The sequence below is a fragment of the Lingula anatina genome, chromosome 4 (genome assembly GCF_051362555.1).
Source record: "Lingula anatina isolate TDL-2025a chromosome 4, LinAna3.0, whole genome shotgun sequence".
In the NCBI taxonomy this organism is placed as follows: Eukaryota; Metazoa; Brachiopoda; class Lingulata; order Lingulida; family Lingulidae; genus Lingula; species Lingula anatina.
In genome coordinates, this window is record NC_141770.1 from 9,387,306 (window position 1) to 9,406,342 (window position 19,037).

Genomic DNA, 19,037 nt, shown 5'->3' on the forward strand with positions numbered 1-19,037 from the left:
ATGTATTAAATTTATCATCGATTTTGGACCGTGACTAGTGCACACAAGTAAGCTGTGTGTCAACACGTCACTTAATGGAGCATCATCTCAGAAAGTTATCTCTTGCTCAATGGGGCCTCAACATCTGGTCAAGACTTTTCATGGTCCACCATTGTTAATTTTCTCGGTGACAGTTGGATTCCAGGAGCTGACAAAGTGTCTGTGCGGGTGGGGGTCTAAAGGAAATTGGTTTCGGAGAATATCGCCTGCCGTGTTGCGTTTCTGCGCCTGGCAAGATAAGCTTTGTTACGTTGATTATTGATTGAGGCAATGGGCGTAATCACTTAGGATTGTTGTATTGAGTTGTCAGATAAGCTCATTGGCTCTCTTCTCCCTCGATTTACTTCGTTCCCTCCTTCCATCCCTACCCCAACACCGCGGCTTTCAACAACTTCTAATGTTCACCAAAATCTCTCTGACGAAACCAATGTATTTTCTCACAGGCCATGCGATCCATCACTTTGGTTTGTCAAGGCATGTCCTCGGAAGGTTGGTTTTCAATGGAACAAGGTTCTAGTGTGATCTAGACCTTGGGGGTCTGTCATGGTCAGAGGTTTTAGGGGTTGTGGGTTCGTCATGGTCGGTTAGTGGTGGGTGAATTAGGTTAGAATAGTTATCTTTAGAGAGCTGTATGTATGTCACGTTCAAATGTAAGTTGGTGTCAGCAACAATGGTGTCCAACATGGTAGTGTTGTTTATGATGTCATTGAAATTAAAATGACGCCCAAAGACAAAGACTTCCCCAGAAACTCCGTTCGTAATTCAAGGGCAGAAAGTGGGCATTGGTCTATTCTTAAATCGGAGACCGGCTTCGCGATGACATCGTAGTTGTGCAAAATTCTTCACAGGAAAAAAAATGTGCACAGCCAGTGAATAACCAGGAAAAACATATGTTAATATCTAGTGAACTTATCCCCTCTGTGGCCCTGGTAGAGGGTGGGGTCGGTCCGTTAATAATGGGACTGTTGCCCCCTGTCATATGTCACGGGAATTTCTTATGATGACACGTCGTTAGAGCTACAGGGAAGGAATAGTTACGTGGCTAAGGGCCTTCGGGATGAACCCCCAACAACTTTTAAAATGTTGATGATGATTGCGATCATTATCTATACATCTGATATTTTTTATTACAAGTCTTTAATATACATTAACACTTCTTAATCACCTCACGGCAATTTCTGGTAGTTAACCTATTAGCGTCTAAAGGGACACAGATATGATATTCCCGGTCCTCTTCGTGCTTGGTTATGTTTGGCGGTATTTCAGACGGTAATATGACATTATATAAAAGTCGATACTAAATTGTTTTTGATCGGAACTCGCAAAACACACATTAAGGAGCATGTGCTACTCTTTCGCGGCGTGTCAAGAAGCTTAAGATAAGGGATATGACGATAACATGGCCGATTACGTCGACCTGGCGGCTGTTATCTGTCTTCCATATGTTGCGTTCTCTCGTCTGCCGTGATCTCCTGATCGCGGTGCTGTCCTCTCTCTCTCTCACTCTCTCTCTCTCTTTCCTGCTTCACCGCAGAAATGAAAGAAAAATAACATTTTTGCTGAAATATATTTTATTTTGAATGTTGAAGGATAGGACAATAACTAATTATAATGACTGTTTCCAAAACCATACAGACAAGCAGGCGATATGTTCTAAAACGTACGCCTGGCTTCATATCAATGCGTTGTAACCAGATAATATTGAGTTCGAGCGACTGAGGCACATTTGCTCTGTTCACTGAAATAGTTTTCTGCGTTCGGCAGTTATATGGAAATTAATGTTATGAGAGATTCAATACTGTTATTGAACTAGGTTATTAAAAATGTCTGGGAATGAATGAGTGAAATTATGGCTCTGGAAAAGTTTTATCAGAACCCACACAATGATATTTGTAGTTTATCTACCAAGAATTCTGAAACCGCTGAATGACAAGGTGCTATTGCTAATGTATTGCAGCTAAAGGATCAAGTCACCCTGTCCCACTAAAGTCCTTGGCAACAGCAAATGGATATCATGCTTCTGTCATTCTCTCTGCAAAGTAAGTGGGCACTCAAACAGTTAAAATTCTTATCAGGAATCTCAAAGTCACCGTTACAATTGTTGGCTACTGTTTTGAATACGGACAAATGGCTTGTATTTCGCCCATTTCGGCAGTGAAATATAACTGATGATGGCGTGTCAGAGCGCATCATCGTGTATTGTCTAATGTTTACAGCATAGCAGCTCCAACCCGTGCCCCGTCTACCCGGGAGAGTATCCCATTTCCACGCTGACCCCGCGCCATTCAGGTCGTATGCAAAACAGAACTAGAGATGGCGCAGTGAAAAGGCCACGGCTGTCACATGGCACGACGCCCCCTCCCAAAGCCACTAACCCTGAACCCCTGACCCATAGGTGACATGCAGGACCAAGGGTGTATTTTTAAATGGAGGAGAGCAAATATACAATAATATCTGATTCCTCTATCCCATTTCCTAGATTTCTAAGACCATATACACAACATAGCCGTTTAATATTAACTAGATGTTCTATATGCAGTTTGACAACTTGGACCCAAAGGTGAAAGTTGACCTACACTCGGCTGGCTACCGATGCAGAGTACTATTGTAGATTGAAATAGTCATATTAATGTACGTCGAGATAAGTGCCTTCCATCTGTGACATGCTAGGGCAGTACTGACTTGACATTTAAGAGACGTTTATGTGAATATGCTGCAATGTAATGGCGATTAAGCATACAGATGGTATATTCATATGCTCAATTTATTTATACCATCCCCATCTATATATTTAAACCACGAATCCTTCATTTTTTTTCTACATTTTTTACCAGTTGAAAATTCATGCACAGAAGCATATGCATATTGTTTATGCGATGTGTTAGTTTGTGCCATGCGCCCGCCCTGTTTACAACAGCTTGGCATCATTCTGCACAAAGAACATGCATGTTATAAACACAGGAATGTCCCCGTTATTTATACTCCATGACTGATATGGACATAAAGTACTTTTAGAAGATATATTCCATAACAACAGGCTGTGGCTTGGCTGCATGTCCGATAGGTATGGGAATTTGCCAATATGGCGTCCCGCATTGGCCACCTGTTGCTCCTAAGTGGCTGTGAGCTTTAGGAGTGGCTCATTTGTCACGATTTTTAAGAAATTATTTTACCATATATAAATAGTAAATAGCTGAATACAATTTTGCTCTTTTCTTTGAAGGTGTCTTGTTTTGTTTTCTAAGTGGGTCTCATGGAAAGTTGTATGCACTAAGTGGTTGTAGTAGCAGTACAACTTATTTTAAATGCAACATGTCGCTTTTTTTTGGAGAAAAGTTGTTTTCAGGTACACAATACTCTCTAGAGATGTTTTATCATTTTATTGTGTTCTTTTAACACGACTGTTCTTGTTTTTCTATATGTCTATAAAAAACGTTACTGTTTTCCAAGAATTAGCATCATAAAACAGACAAGGTGATCTTGGAGACATTCAGTTCTTTTAAGAAATGTTGCACTATTATCATTCAACGTGGCTTCTCTAATTGAACCCTGCTCATTTCTTGTCACATCAAAACATATCATATTTTTCTTCCAAGAAAAGCTGCCCTTCAGTATAATCACATCGTTGTCTTGACGATAATTAATTTGAAGCTATCATTGTTTTCTGTGAAAGATAAGAGATGTCGTGAATGGCAACTCGGATTACGTGATAACAGTCTTTGCAGGAAGTTGCGTTTGCATTGGGTTTCACATCACGAAGGAGAATGACTTATTTCCCTTTATTGACTCGTCATCTCGTCTCCTGACATCAGGTTGATCAGACACAGTAAATCTACAGATGGCCCAGATGTCCTACAGTGACTTATACTCATGAGGTCCATATTTAAGAAATGTCTTTTACCTTTGTTTCGTTCTCTGTTGTTGTAAGTGTGGTTGTTATCACTTCCCAGAACCTACAACGTGTTGCGATTTGTTACGTGCTATCTGAGAGTATAACATTGTGATTATTGGGAATACTATATAATATAATGAGGAGAGAAATGAAAATCGTTATTTCTTTTGTATTGTAATTTCCTTTCAAATTTATATAGAAAATATATGCATATCCGTGTTATCGACGATGCATTGGTCTGCATATGATATAGAAAATTATAGACATCTAAACCAAGAGGGTTGTTGCTAGAGTATTTTTCTTTTTACTTGAAGGAAGCTTATCAATTGCATATCGTATTATTGGGTTATAAAGAGCAGGCTTCGTTAGATGTTATATGTCTATGAACACCTGTTCAAGCCCCCATTACCATTTTCTATTTTGCTTCAACCGGTTGTAAAGCAAGGCTGGCATTAAGGTATATAACATCCACACAATTACCTACACAGAGGATGGGCATTCAGATGATCATGGGTTTTCTTTAAGGTCGTGTTGCAATCGTTCTGTCAACTGATAACAGGCGATATGCCATTTGTGTTGAATAAACTTTGCATGCATTCAGCCTACATGCATAATGAACTTTGCCAGCAGCCTCGAATAATTCTTAATATCATTTGAATTGAATTGTATTAGATATATGGCTGATTCGTGAAACGTTTGTATTTAAATGTGTTTATACTTGTATTTGAAGATTATTTTGTCTTGTATTTCTTTCTGTGGTGTAAAAAACTGACCTGTGGTCCACAGAGAGGCTCAAGCTGGACCGTATTTTCCAAATATTTACTAAATCCACGAGTGGCCATACCTGACTGTGTATAAAATGCATATGGCGGTTTCTGATGCTCATCCTGTAAATTATTTCTGAGTCATACCATACCATATCATATTGACAACACAAAATGAATGTGTTTGTCTTACGCACCTTATTCACAATTAAGTGTTATAAAAATAAACAACAGTATCATTCAACTTAAGTGATAGTGAAGATGTGAACTTGCAAGCGCATACACGACACACGATACGTGTTACAATGTATCTTTATTGGGTAACACACAAAAACCACACGTGTGTGACAATAATGTATACCTTTGAAAGAAGCTGTTAATTATCAGAGCTGATACTTGAGTGTAATAGTACAGTGGATGCTGCTTCCTTGTTAATAACATTAGTGATGCTGAAGTGTTTTTCAATTTACGGCACGTTCGATTGAACGTTTATGTGTGTGATTACAAAATTCGTTGGTCTGAACAAATGAATTGTATCTAATGTTTAAGCAGCGATGCCAAGTTACTTGTTTTGTTTTTCGGACAATTTGTCCGTGTCGAACTCTCTCTTTAAAGATAGCAGACGAACATGGGGATAATACATACGGGCACAACGAGGCGGCGTTACGTAATACTAGTGCTACGGGGAGCACAAATGTGATTCCGACATATTGTTATCAGTAGTTGTTCAAATCACGAGGTCTTGTGCATATGAGACAACCAGTGAACTCCTACTTATTCACGCCTTTCATCGCCGTGAGGGTACACGGCTTGTATCGCTTGATAGCAAATGCCATTTTAAATAACATCGCTCTGCTTATTCTTAAAATACGAAGACGCTCGTGTTGTTTCACGTATCTTACCTTACGCTTGCAGGTAAATAACTTCTACCCACCCACCCACCCACCCACTGGTTGTGAAATATAAAAGATATGCACAATTTAAGCATACCCTAAACTCTATCATCAAGTATTTATTTGATTAAAACTCCTTGATCGCAACTCATATATGTACAATGAAGTTTGTTTCCGTACAAAGCAAAAGGCAGAAAGCGTGAAAGAAGACACCTCAGCCATGTATATATCAGCCATTACCTGCACAGGGTCATGCGCCGATAACCTTGCTTTCCAACCACGTTGACAATCTCAAGCTATTAACCTGACAGAAAGAATATTTTACTTGACTTTGTGAGATTATAGATCTGTCTGGGTCTGAAACCTGTTTTATGTGAATTGCCCCCTGATTTGGGTGGGACGTGTCAAAAAGGCATGGAACGACACTCGGCTTTATCTCCTTTCAGTGTTTTTTTGGGGGGTGCTGTAAAAAGTCGTGTTGAAACTTTGTCCTTTGTATACTCACAATATGGAGATAATGTCGCATAGCTCAAAATACGATAATTACTGCCCAAAGACTCAACAATAACAGTAGCATACAATGAATGCCAGCACATAGTATTGATACTATGTACATGTAGACATTGCAAAGCGTTTGTACTTTTTCAATAATACAAATTGACAGTGCAGATTCCGCTACACCGAAATCAGTAAATGGTTGTATTAGCACTGTGCATCCATTTGTACTTATTTCTTTTATATTCCTTAACGGCTTTCCTCAGATCTTGGTTTAGAAGGGGACCAGTCTGTAGACTATGGAGTTCGGCAATGCCAGGAAATGTCCAGTATTATAACTAGACTCATTAATGACGGTAGGTAAACCATTCTAATGGACTCTAGCATTATGGTTCAATAGATTGGATGTGATTTATACTACCATCTGATACCACCATTTGACATCATTATCCCAGAAAGTTTCTGCAGTGGTAAGTGAAAACTGTAAGTCATGCTCAGAATGAGACAAGCGTAAGGAACCATGGCAACCGACCCGTTGCTATGACAAACACCCGCATGTCATGAATGATGCAGAATAAAGACAAGCCCTGTAACGTTTAATGGATGAGGACGTCCAAAGTGACAGCTGCTGGACTCGTTACATCAATGCATGCGTCATGTAACGCGATTTTCATCAATTTGTTCAATATACCTGGTGTAGATTAAATCCCATCGAAATCTTTAATGTATTCAATTCTGAACAGCGATACGAAGAAAGTATCAAATAAAAACGTGTGTTTGAAAATTATCCACCTTGAAAACGTTTATCATAAATTTTGTTAGCTACAGCGCTTCCTTAAAATAAGTCAAATGTTTTTTTTTATTATGAAGCATTATCAAACATGTGATATTTTTTGTATAAAGATGTTCAAAACACAATTTCCACCCAATTCCTTTTATCCACTCAATCATTTTCACAGTTCAGAAAGATAAAAAAATATTTGTCAACTATAACTAGATTATGACACATATAAATGTGTCCCAATTTTTTGGTTTAAGAATATTCTCAGGATCAGGCCGATCCTGTGGTATGTCGAAACTATTGTTTTACATACGTTCAAACACGTAACCCATAGGTCCCCTCTCCGTCTATTGTTTCAGCGGCTCATGATTGATGTTTATGCATAGAAATTCCTCTCATGGTCCGTACATTCACATAAATTCACATGTGAAAAAAATACAGACATTACCTTTGATATAAACGGTATACCGATCATGCGAAAATTATGGGTCATTTTCGGTAGTTTCCTGAGTGCCCTGAAGGTGAATGGAGTAAACGGTACCGTCAGTTGTTCCGTTGCTTAAGGCGACACAGGTATTAAAGCGTTCCTGTGACCATATTTTACCTGCAGTATCGAGGGTTGGGTGGAAATTGTTTTGCCAATGGCGTATCATTGTGCTCTATATTGTTGCGCTTATTGAATTAATACCATCTTGGTTTAGAAAAAAGGTGATTCCTGGGTTTGTGTAAACTTTAGTGCTTGGGGAAGCCAAGAGGGAATACTTTCCCTTCAGTTGTTTCATGTTTCATGACGCATGCCATCTTGATTATACGATTAATCCATTAATCTAGAAAGTCCATAAACCTTGGCTGTCCTGTCACCCATGTCCATTTTAAACGCCATTAACAGTATCAACAGATTGCCTATCTTGTCCACTTCGCTGTACAAGACTATTAAATTATAAACCATTGTTTACAAAAATGTGGTTCCCCTGCCTAATCTGGCAAATCTGGGAGGAGGGCTTCAAGATGTACAACGACAACGTCGTTCAAGGTCCTTTCTCTTGTAAAGATTTATCTGAGATCATAACTTATTTAGTATTTGCAACGGTAATGCCATCAAAACCTTGCATCCTAGTATAGTAGAGATACAAGATGTAAGACACGTGTAGTAAGGTCCGCTATTTGATGTATTCCTGAGCCACTAAAAATCGTGCTTTGAATATTTGGCAAAAAAGATGACCCAAAACTTCAACATTTGTCCAATAATAGCGCCACGGAGGCAAAAATAGATATCCCAATACGCCAATGTCTATCTTTTAATCTTAATATCTAATTTTGCACAAATTTGTTTAGAAATTTGAATATGACGTTTTATTAATACTACAATAGGAAAATGGTGGGCAAAGTTATTTTCTCCCCGTCCAAAAAATATGTATGATATGTGGTATTTCAAACTTGAGCATTTTCAATCAACATTTCCCATTCTTTTATTTCATTTATCATGTCTTTTGTGAGTAGAATTTTTTATTGTCAAAACATGATCATTATTGTTGAAACATTACATGGGATGGTGTGTATGTGGGATAATTGTTATATCAAAATTGGTTTCAGGACACACGTTCACAGACCCAGACATCATTAAGGATAGACTTGAGCCAGGGATATGGTAAGATTTTTAATCTTTTGTCGTGTTTAGTAGAGTAAATTCACGTTTCTCAAGCAATACCTGATTCAAGCATGTTTTTCCTATTTCAACAAAGGCTGTTAAGACTGCTAATTTGTGAAACTCATATATTTTATAAATGTGACAATGTTGACATCAACTGTTACGCCGTTTGAAATCTAATGTTACCAATTACAATGACCATGTTGTATAACCATTAATGTGTCAAATGGTATTCATGTCGAGGGTATTTTATACGATTCATGCGACTGAAGATGCCACCGCTGTTATCTATTCAATCGACAGTTATTGAGTGCGAACCCCTCCCCACAAATCATGGGACGACTCTCCACATGATATGTGGCCTGTGATTTATTTGCATTGTTATCTGTATGGGATGGTTGCTGGAATTATGACCGTTCTCAGAACAGAGGCCCTTGACTCTACTGTACTTGTCTACTGTAGACTATAACCTGGCACCCGAGCAGCCTGACTCGATGGCGGCCTCTGGTTTCCAATTTGGTTGTTTTGTTAATTGGTTCCAGTGTTTCTTAACTGCATGACGGGATCATTGACCACAATCAGGGCTAGAATTTCACTTAGATCGTGTTAGATTCGATCTATCTGAGCCTAGTCTGAAAGGATTTATTGCTAGAGTCTTTTCAATGTCCCTAAGCTATGTCAGGAGGGCAAACTGTTTTATCTTATCCACACATCAAGAATTACATAAAACGTGACAGAAGTTATTAATGTGGCACATCAGAAGAAAACAATATATTACTGCCGTCACCGTGGAGAATACTGTTCTATTCTCTTATACAGCTACATTAGCTCAAGCGATTCTTACAAACGCTATTACAAAAAATATATAATAGATCTTTATATAGGGCTGCATTTCAAGGCCTCGTCGCGTCTGCATAAAAAGATCACCCTATCGTACTTCTTTTCTGGTTTTAACACTAGCACCTACTAAAAAGCAATCTTCTGTCATGTAACCTTTATTTATAGTTAAAATTACCATTTAAATGGTACATAAATTCAGTCCATAGTCAAATGTTAAACCTCTCAGCGTGCTTAAAAGTACTGAGTGGTTAGAAACGAGTAGACATTACCCAGGGTCATTTACAACAGCGCTAGCTGCAACGATTAGCTAAATTGCGATATACATGAAAGGCCATTCATCCCCAAATTGCCTTACTTCACATATTTTATCATAATATAACAATATATTGCTACCAGTTGTCCATTTTCAATACTGCCTGGACACGCTATGCTGGCTAATATCGCCCCCCTTTTGGGCTTGACCTTCCCAATTGATAATAACTAGGTATAATCAATTGGAAAAAAATTACCCGCTATTACTCAGCATGTAAATATAGAGTTGCCCCAGAAATGATACATTCGCATATTAAATATATGCACAGCTCACAGGCAAGGTCTGCGTTGTTTGCTCTGTCTGCAATGGCTAAATATTATATTATGTGGTATTATCGTGAAACAATCATAAATGCAAAGATATGCCTATACTCCTATGCCAGATCTTAAGGCGTGCTTGCCAAAAAAGAATACCGACAAACAAATCTGTATTTTTTTTAACTGCGTCGTATAAATACCTGCTTGAAGTTAGAGCAACGTGGTCTTTCAAGATAGCATAAATGAATAGAGATCGCACCTGTGCTCGTCATGGTCTTTAAGCACCATCTCCTTACACTAGCCCCTGTCTTTTTAATGTTCTTCTATGCCCTATTGCTTTCCAATCCAAGCACATAGAGCAGATTGCCTATTCAAAATTAAGCGTGAGAACCCATTGGAATTGGGTCCATATTTTTATTTTGTTTTGTCATCGTAAAAATGAGGATGGTGTCTGTCACTAATGTTTTTCTCCAACTTAACTGCATCTATATAGAAAACATTACACTGGTTGAATGCTGGTCTTGAATGAGTCACATTTATGACTAATTTTGTACCGTCATTTAGAATGTCGTTATTTTTTTCTTTTGCAGCAATAAAACTGAATTTGTTGATGACGATACCGTTATTCGGGCACGTGGGTTACCATGGCAATCGTCAGACCAAGATATAGCGAAGTTCTTTCGTGGCCTTAACATCGCAAAGTGGGTGTATTTTTCATACAGAATATGATATCTCTGTACAGTTTAAATTCGAAAATTTCAACTCGATTTATATCATTTTAAGTAAAATAATTCATGAAATAATTTTTGATTTCAAGGTGCAATTGCACTAGACAGGGAAGCAGACTGCAACCATCATATTAGTGTTTTGGCATTCAGTTTCAAAAAAGCTATATATTTTCCAAACGTACAGTCACATTATTTAAACTTTCATTAACAAAACTGCCTTTTTAAAACGATGCGGTTAATTTTAGAATTCACTTACGCATTGTGGTTAAATATTTCCATGTGCTTAAGCAAATTAAAAGGCCCATTGCAGCCTAGTGAGTGAGTGTTAATAACCTTAACATTACGCTTAATTTCTACTTCAAGGGGTGGCGTTGCTCTGTGCCTTAGTCAACAAGGACGCCGAAATGGAGAAGCTCTTATTCGTTTTGAGAATAAAGAGCACAGGGATCTTGCCTTAAAGAAACATAAACACCATCTTGGACAGAGGTATATTGAAGTGTACAAGGCGTCGGGGAAAGACTTCATCAACGTGGCGGGCGGTAAGGAAATAATTTTAAAAATTTGTAATTTGAGTGAAATGGGATTTTAAAAATGCAGAAATTTGCCAGTCAAGTGCATACAAAAGGCTGTTTTTTTGTATCATGTAAAACGATGGTTAGTGGCCATTGGAACAACTTCTTGTGTATTTGTTCTAGGTAAATGATAAGCTATCTCGTTTAGTCTATCCATCCCCCACAAGTCAAATGTATGTTTGTGTCATTACGGCAAGGCATTGATGCTGCCTGACAATGCGCACTTTGGATTATTCATAATCTCTAATCACATTTCCTTACCACAGGTAACAACACAGAGGCCCAGGCATTCCTGTCACGTGGTGGTCAGGTGATCATACGCATGCGCGGTCTTCCTTATTCGTGCACAACAGAACAAGTGGTGAGTTCTTTTCCCTACCTTAACAAAAATTGAATTGAAATGTAATTTCTTCACTTTTCTGAGAAAACTTTAAACCCGAAGGCCTTCAAAATGAAGCGTTATGCCCTTAAACATTGAAAAATATCCACACAATTATATTTTCCATGGCCACAACTAAAAAGAGCAGTAATAACAGGTGAAAATACCACTTTACCCAAAAACCGTGTGGTGAACTTTGCACCATTAAAGTATTGTTTGATAATGTCAGTATTGAAACAAAATATACCAAGTATAGAAGTCCGCTTTATATACATCCCTATTATCTGCCTGGATAACGAAAAGCATAAGTAAACAACAAGTCCTTTACTTCTACTCCATATATAAACCAGGCGGGCATCAGTAAGAGGGCAAGGGGGGGGAGAGGTAGACTGACATTTTTGACCCAGTCTTCCTTCTCAAAAAAGGAAAATTAAATTTGAAATCATAAGAAAAGAAAGAAAAACTTTATGTAAACGAAAATGTATCAAAAATGAAAAAAACTTGGCCTACAAAATCATAGCCAACAGCATTGTGTACCTATATAAAGTTATTTGATAGGTGCTAAATGAATGTAGGATGCCCCGTGTATGTACTGGATTATTTAATATACACACTGCATCCTGCCTCCTCTCCCTAGATATGGTTAAGTCACCCAAACACCGAACCTATATCAGAGCTCATATATCTGAGTGTTTATTTAAACTATTTAATTTTTGTACATAATGAAAAGAGCATACAATCCAACAAATTATGGCACGGTGTAATACAATGCAAAGCGAAATCCGAATGAAAACATACGTAAAACCATCTGACTTCCTTTCAGCGATGTATGATAGAGGCGACTTGAGTCTTGAAGCCAGGTAAGCACTCCCGCCTTCCATATCCACAGCCCAATTCATACAACAAACAGGTGGCTGCTTCCTAGTGAGTGAAAATCCCGTATCGGGCCTATACTATGTCATGGGGGTTTTGCAATGCAGGCAGGCTGGGTTCGGGCTCCTGTGTTTTGGCTTTTTAGTTAGATCTGGTCGTATGATAACACCACGGTCTTACGGATACGGATATGGATATGGAAAGGCTGACGGTTCGGTTTCAGACATTATTTATATTTATCCAGGCGAATGATGGCTGATGGCATATTATAGGTGATAAAATATGGGGTGCTGGCGATCACTTCAACATGATCTGGGCCAACTTAGAAAACACCATAACGACCACTTGGGATAAAGGAAGCGTTGAGGTCTTTTACCGTTATTATGTCTTCACCTTCCCTGGAGGGCCTCTCCTGGGACGCTCTGCTCTTTACTACTTTATTCCAGGGAACAAATTGAGTATTTACCCCCTTTTAGGGTTTTATGGCTGGTAGAGATCATTTATGCGAATGCTGGGAGTGGTCCATAAGTCATTCACAGGGTCACGGGGGTGATTTGCCCTATAGAGAGATATCAGCGGTTTTGGGTGTTTACTTTTTTTCCTACCTTTAATACTACAGTTTTCTTAACAGGTTTCTTAGCTCCTCCGAGTGACGTGTACCACTACTGCATAACCAGCTTGAAGTGCACTGTGACGTCACACCACTAAACGTGACGTCATCATATGTTACATCATCACAAAACAATTATCACAAGCAGTCACCCTCTCCAGGCGGGCGTAAAGATATAGGGGAACATGGAATTATTTTTATTTCTTCACTTTTACATAATTCTCCTAACCTACTTAACATCAGTTTTGCTGATGCGGGGGCGTGTTTGTATTATCTTTATTATCATTACTGCAACCGGTGATACGTACCAAACATAATACAATGTAGATGCTTGAGGTGAAGGCTTCTTTGTTAACATTCTAAGGGAAAGTGACCGGTGTTTTCTCTATGCTCTCTCCTCAGCTCGACTTTTTCCGTCGCGGAGAGAATGCGGTAGAGGTGCTGGATGGAGAAGAAGGGATTTTGTTTGTCCACCAGGCAGATGGGCGTGCCACGGGAGATGCTTTTGTCCTCTTTGCCACCGAGGAGGCGTCCAACACAGCCCTGCTCAAGCACAGAGAGCTCATTGGAACCAGATATATTGAACTGTTTAAGAGTACTACTGCTGAAGTACAACAGGTAACGAAGATCGTACAAGGATTTTGTCAATTGTGTTGTACAACTATCGCAATGTGGGAAGGGTATTCGGTTGGTTTTGATAAACCACTGATGTAACTTTATTCCACGATATAGTTACCAACAACTAAACTTATCATAAACAACCTTATCATAAATAATACTATCATTATCATTGAAATGATTATATCATGGTTTAACATAAATTATGGTACAGGATATGTTAATTGAAAAGCATGTAGTTTTGTATTCTGCGGACATTTCCTGGTTGGTAGGTTCACTAAATCATTGATTTGGTTTGGGGTTCAATGGCTCAATAATCGCCTCAAATAATTTGTTTGTTTTTTTTTCGTTCTTTAGGTGTTAAACAGAAGCATGGATCCAAGGAGCCCGCAAGAGCCAGACATTCCTCTTCCACCACTCATTGCCTCGCTTCCGCAAAGTCTTCCATTCCTTCCTCAGCAGGCAATCACTTGCGGCGTGCTCAAAGATTGTACGCGCATGCGTGGACTTCCATACGAGGCCACGGTCACGGACATCCTGAATTTTCTTGGGGAACATTCTAGAAATATTGTCTTCCAAGGGGTTCATATGGTGTACAATGCACAGGTAGGGCTGCACAAATCGAGTCCATGAAAGCTCATGTGTTTTTGTATATAAAAAAAATAAAACTATTAGTTAAATAAATACAATTTTGATTTCATGTAAACAGTTATATTCTTTTTGGTGAACATTTGTTATGCAAGTTAAAACCTGATACAACTGTTTGCTGGATAAAGATGAATGCAGATAAAGAAAACCAGAGGCAAAATTCTTCAAATTGACAATGCTAATCGTTATCTTCTACAGGGTCAACCAACAGGAGAAGCATTTATCCAGATGGACAATGAGTTGTCTGCCGAGGCCTGTGCCGCCAGTCGCCACAAAAAGTACATGATTCACGGGAATAAGAAACGTTACATAGAGGTCTTCCAGTGTTCCGGGGAGGACATGAACATGGTGCTGACAAACGGGGCCCTACCTCCGCCCCCTAATCCCGCTGCAGCCGCCGCCGCCGCCGTTGCTGCCACGGCGCCAGTGACGCCGACCCTCCACGCGCTCCCGACCCCGCAGACGATACCCCAGCTGGCCAGACACCCCGTGCACCAACTCCAACCTTCATCTGCCGCTGCCATGCTCGCCACTGGCGGCTTGGGGCAGAGTAAGTGTAAGATGCTTTTGACTGATTTTTATAGTAGTAGCAGCTTCTGATGTTAAACATAATAATAAGAATAAGAAAAATGGTATACTTTATTGGATCTAGCACATTTTTTTGCAGATAAGCTATGACCCTACAATATTTTGCAATTATGATTAATAGTAAAGACAGGTATTTACAAATTTGCATCAAAACGAAAAATTTCTTTATCTGCTGACGCAACTGATGTTTTCTACCAGTTGATCCAGGCACAACCACATTTATTTTTTACATCCATTACAGTTGCCTTCTCAAGTGCCCCAATACTGCCACAAACGACTCTGTCGCCGGCTTCCCCTTACACTGCTGCATATCCCTACCCGACAGCCGCCACTGCCACTGCTCTCCCACAGGCCACGCCCTTCGCCGCCCACTCGATGACGTCACCGTTCGTAGCGCCGTCACTCACACATATCCCAGCCGCCAGACCCGCTGCCACCAACCCGTACTACCCGCCAATACTGTACTGGTATCCAAGTCCGCCTGTGTCACCGCAGACTTATTATGCCCATTCCGGGCCCTCTGTTGTCGTAATGAGGGGGCTGCCGTATAATGCAACCGTACAGGACATTCTCAATTTCTTTGAGGGCTTCTATGAGGTAGGGCAAATGTTAGATGATTAGATGATGAAATTTTTGAATGTAGTGTTATTGCATTTGTTTTACTTATCCATATACTGTAGAATATCTTTATATTTAGCAAGGGTGGTGTAAGCAACGAGTATTAAAATGCAACAGTTAAATGTTTTGTGTTCAAATGTAAAAAGAAAACACATTCGTGTGTAATGTTATAAAAGTTAGTTCCACATTTATCTCGCTATGCTTTGTCCAAAAGGAAGTTGTTTTATGTCTCAATCAGGCTGTTTACAAATTTTTAATAAATTGCCATTTTTTTAGGTTACACCGGAATGTATACAGATTCAACGGAACACTGACGGCAGACCAAACGGAGACGCTCTTGTCACATTCGTCAGCAGAAATGAAGCTGAGCGTGCTATTACTGAGAGAAACAGGAAAATTATCGGGAATAGATACATAGAACTTTTCATGGCCTGACGTCAGGCTCCAGGAAGTCAAAATCTCCTGAGCGGTACCCGTTTATAAAATGTATATTCACAGGGACTTGAATGGTGCTAACAACTGAAGAGAGAAGGCGAAATGTCTTCCATTTTTTTGGCGCGACACCAATAAGTGCCCAGTGGCGCGTAAGTAATTTCTTGTTATTTCACTGGCCAAATGCCCGGATGGACAGCTGTTTCCAAATTAACCCGGGATTTTCAGAGATGAAAAATTAATTGTAGGTGTATATGAAGTTCCTCGTCTACCATGTCATGCTGTCTATTCGAGCTTCAAGAAAAAAGTCAACAGTTTTGTAAGATGGCGGACATATCAAAAAGTAAAACTATTTTCCAACTTTTTGAGTGCACCTAGTCAACTTGACCTTGACCTTGATATACTTCTTGCAGTGCATGTGAATTCGTCTTCCAATCACAGGGTCCAAGCACACCTATCGTCTGCTTTTAGATGAAAGGTGTTACATATTCCAAGAAAATCTGTATGACGCATGTGACCACATTTTTGTTCCAAATGACACAAGTGCCTTTTATTTACATTTTTTCTGAAGTGCATTTTTGATTTGATGCTAAAGTGTTTTTTGTTTCCTAGTCAACTTGGTGATACTACCGCAGAGCTATATGATACATATGATGTGTGATTTGTGATTTTACCAATGTATTTTTCTAACCACGAGTGCTTCCATACCTGTAAACGGACATATATGCAATATTCGTATTCGTTGGGACGTCTTCTCAGACGTTATTTTTTAATGCAGCATATTTTCACATCTCGGAGAAGCCTATAATGTAACAGGGTTTATGCATTCCAGGTAAATGTTTCAAACAAAAATCGTTGGCTCAGTAGTTTTGAAAATGAAAGAAATCATGACCATATCTCTTGTGTGCTGATGAATGTTATACATATATAGATATATGAATATAAGTAGATAACGTTAGAAAGATATTGTATATATTTACTATGATATTTGATAACCTTTTGACCTACACGTAAACTCCGACACACGCCCACATTACTAGCTAGTGGTCACGTGTAGAAGTGAAGTTTTTGATTGAGAACGGAGTAATATACCCTAGGTCATTAATGTTACCGACACGCATTTATTTATATAGCTTATTTTAGCGAGTTATCATAACAGATTATTCAGTGTTCATGTATTGAAATCTCATTACTGATCGTTGGTGTGAAACGCCTTCGTTTTTAAAAGATATTTATTTGACCGATATAGGTTTTACTTTACTATGGCACTTGTAGGCATTTTATTACTCTTACAGCACGACAATAAGGGTAACTATCGCTACATAGAGACAAGATACACTTGAATATGAATATGTATATGAGATAAGCGTACGGACACAGTGCTATATTGTCAAATTCATAAAGCAATTGACTCTCTTGGAGTCGGTCTTTTTTCAATTTAGTTCGCTTGACCAAATCTTCTAGAGCCGAACATTATAGTTACTATTATTATTATAAAATGAGCTAAAAGTTATTATTGTGACCAGATTTAAAACATATACGCAATGCGTTTTACGTTATATCTTTTTTGTTGAGTTTTTCGAGGAGGTAAACATATATTATATATACATATATATCAGATTTAATTTCAAGTGCAATACGTTATGGAAGAGTGCTCTTAGACATGGTTGTGCTCATTTTTATTGCGAAGACACTTTCTATACTGATGAAATAATTAGTTTATAGAGAAATGTGCTATTTAGAAATGCCAAGTTATTAGTGCATGAGGCAGTTTGTAGCTACAATTTAGATTTTAAATGATATTTTTCAATTTATTTTTCTGACAATGTGAAAGATTGGGCGCTGACCTTCGATAAGATGCAATTATTAAATAGATGTCGCCTTTGACCAAGAAACGCTAGTGCCCAATATTTCACAAGGTTACATGATGACATATAATAGCAATAATCAGTCATGTTATTCTTCATAATAATAATAATAATAATGCAATAAATTAATAACTAGAAAAAAGCGGTGGTGGTGAATGCTTGGTTGGTTGGTTGGTCGATTTTCGATTTGTGGATACTGGTGGCGTAGATGTTTCGGTGGCGGGAAAATGGTTGCACCAAATAGTTCTTCAATTCCTCTCCCTTCCTCTTCTCCTCTCACTCCTGTGCAAATTGTTCTGAGGATTGGTCCGACTTAAACATTCCATTTTTCGTTGCCACAACGAACATTGTGTGACGTACTTACAACTTTGTTTGTATCCCCCTCCAACTGATCTTCTTTTTTTACTCAGAACGTTTGCACATGGATTTTTTTCCTCATTTTCCATATGGTGCGTCCTGCACGAGCTTGGCAAGACAGTGCTGCCTCTCAATCACGTGCCATGACAAACCGAATTCAAGGTTTAAAAAATCGGGAGTTTCTTTACTGAATGCCAAAGGAACATCATTTTCTGGTTAAGGTGGCACTTTTTCATATCCAGGCTCATTTCTTTCCTTGGTACTTTCAATACTTTTCCAAAAATTAGAGGGGCTTTCTTGAGTATTCTTGCTCAAACAATAACCAATCTCTGATTGGTCGAATGAGGGACGGTTTAGGTTGCAAATTTGGGTAAATGTGGCGGGACTTTAAACATATAGTTTTATTGTAGACTAAGTGTTTTAAACTTTATTTTAGCGGGGGAAAAAGATATACTCGTATTGGGGATTCCTGGTAGGCCGTGACGGTGTTGGATCCTTTCTCTTTGGTTCAGGGAAATCAGTAATGGCGTATCTTTCCTTAAAAAGCACTAAACTAAAAGAATGTCTCAAAGATGACCGAATCTCATGCCATAGTGGAGAATCACTTAAAAGCTGAGATGCTCTTATTTATTTTAAAGTTGATATTTTTAATTTATTGTCCCATGGTGCCACACCAGAGTTGTGAATGTCACAGAGCATTCTCAATATGATATATAAATCTATATTTAAAGAAAGATTTTATGTTTATTGAAATAAAGTATCTTTACATGTGAATATATTTGCCATTAAGGAATTGTTTTCTTACGGTTTTTATATTGGTCTGT

At 38.7% G+C, this 19,037-nt stretch overlaps 1 protein-coding gene across 2 annotated transcripts in view; it reads left to right on the forward strand.

Moving 5' to 3' along the window:
• The window catches only part of LOC106159424 (epithelial splicing regulatory protein 1), a 31,318-nt gene extending 12,331 nt beyond the window's left edge, over positions 1-18,987 (forward strand). Inside the window, exons 4-13 of one of the 2 annotated variants that reach the window (XM_013535705.2) lie at positions 6,350-6,439; positions 8,458-8,512; positions 10,513-10,623; positions 11,014-11,189; positions 11,489-11,583; positions 13,487-13,702; positions 14,060-14,308; positions 14,549-14,900; positions 15,180-15,535; positions 15,833-18,987. In XM_013535705.2, coding sequence (XP_013391159.1) covers positions 6,350-6,439; positions 8,458-8,512; positions 10,513-10,623; positions 11,014-11,189; positions 11,489-11,583; positions 13,487-13,702; positions 14,060-14,308; positions 14,549-14,900; positions 15,180-15,535; positions 15,833-15,991 — 1,859 coding nt within the window. In that variant the 3' untranslated portion in view covers positions 15,992-18,987. Of the gene's footprint in view, positions 1-6,349; positions 6,440-8,457; positions 8,513-10,512; positions 10,624-11,013; positions 11,190-11,488; positions 11,584-13,486; positions 13,703-14,059; positions 14,309-14,548; positions 14,907-15,179; positions 15,536-15,832 lie in introns of both variants that reach the window. The other variant, XM_013535704.2, reaches the window with a different exon arrangement.
• Positions 18,988-19,037: the final 50 nt, after the last annotated feature.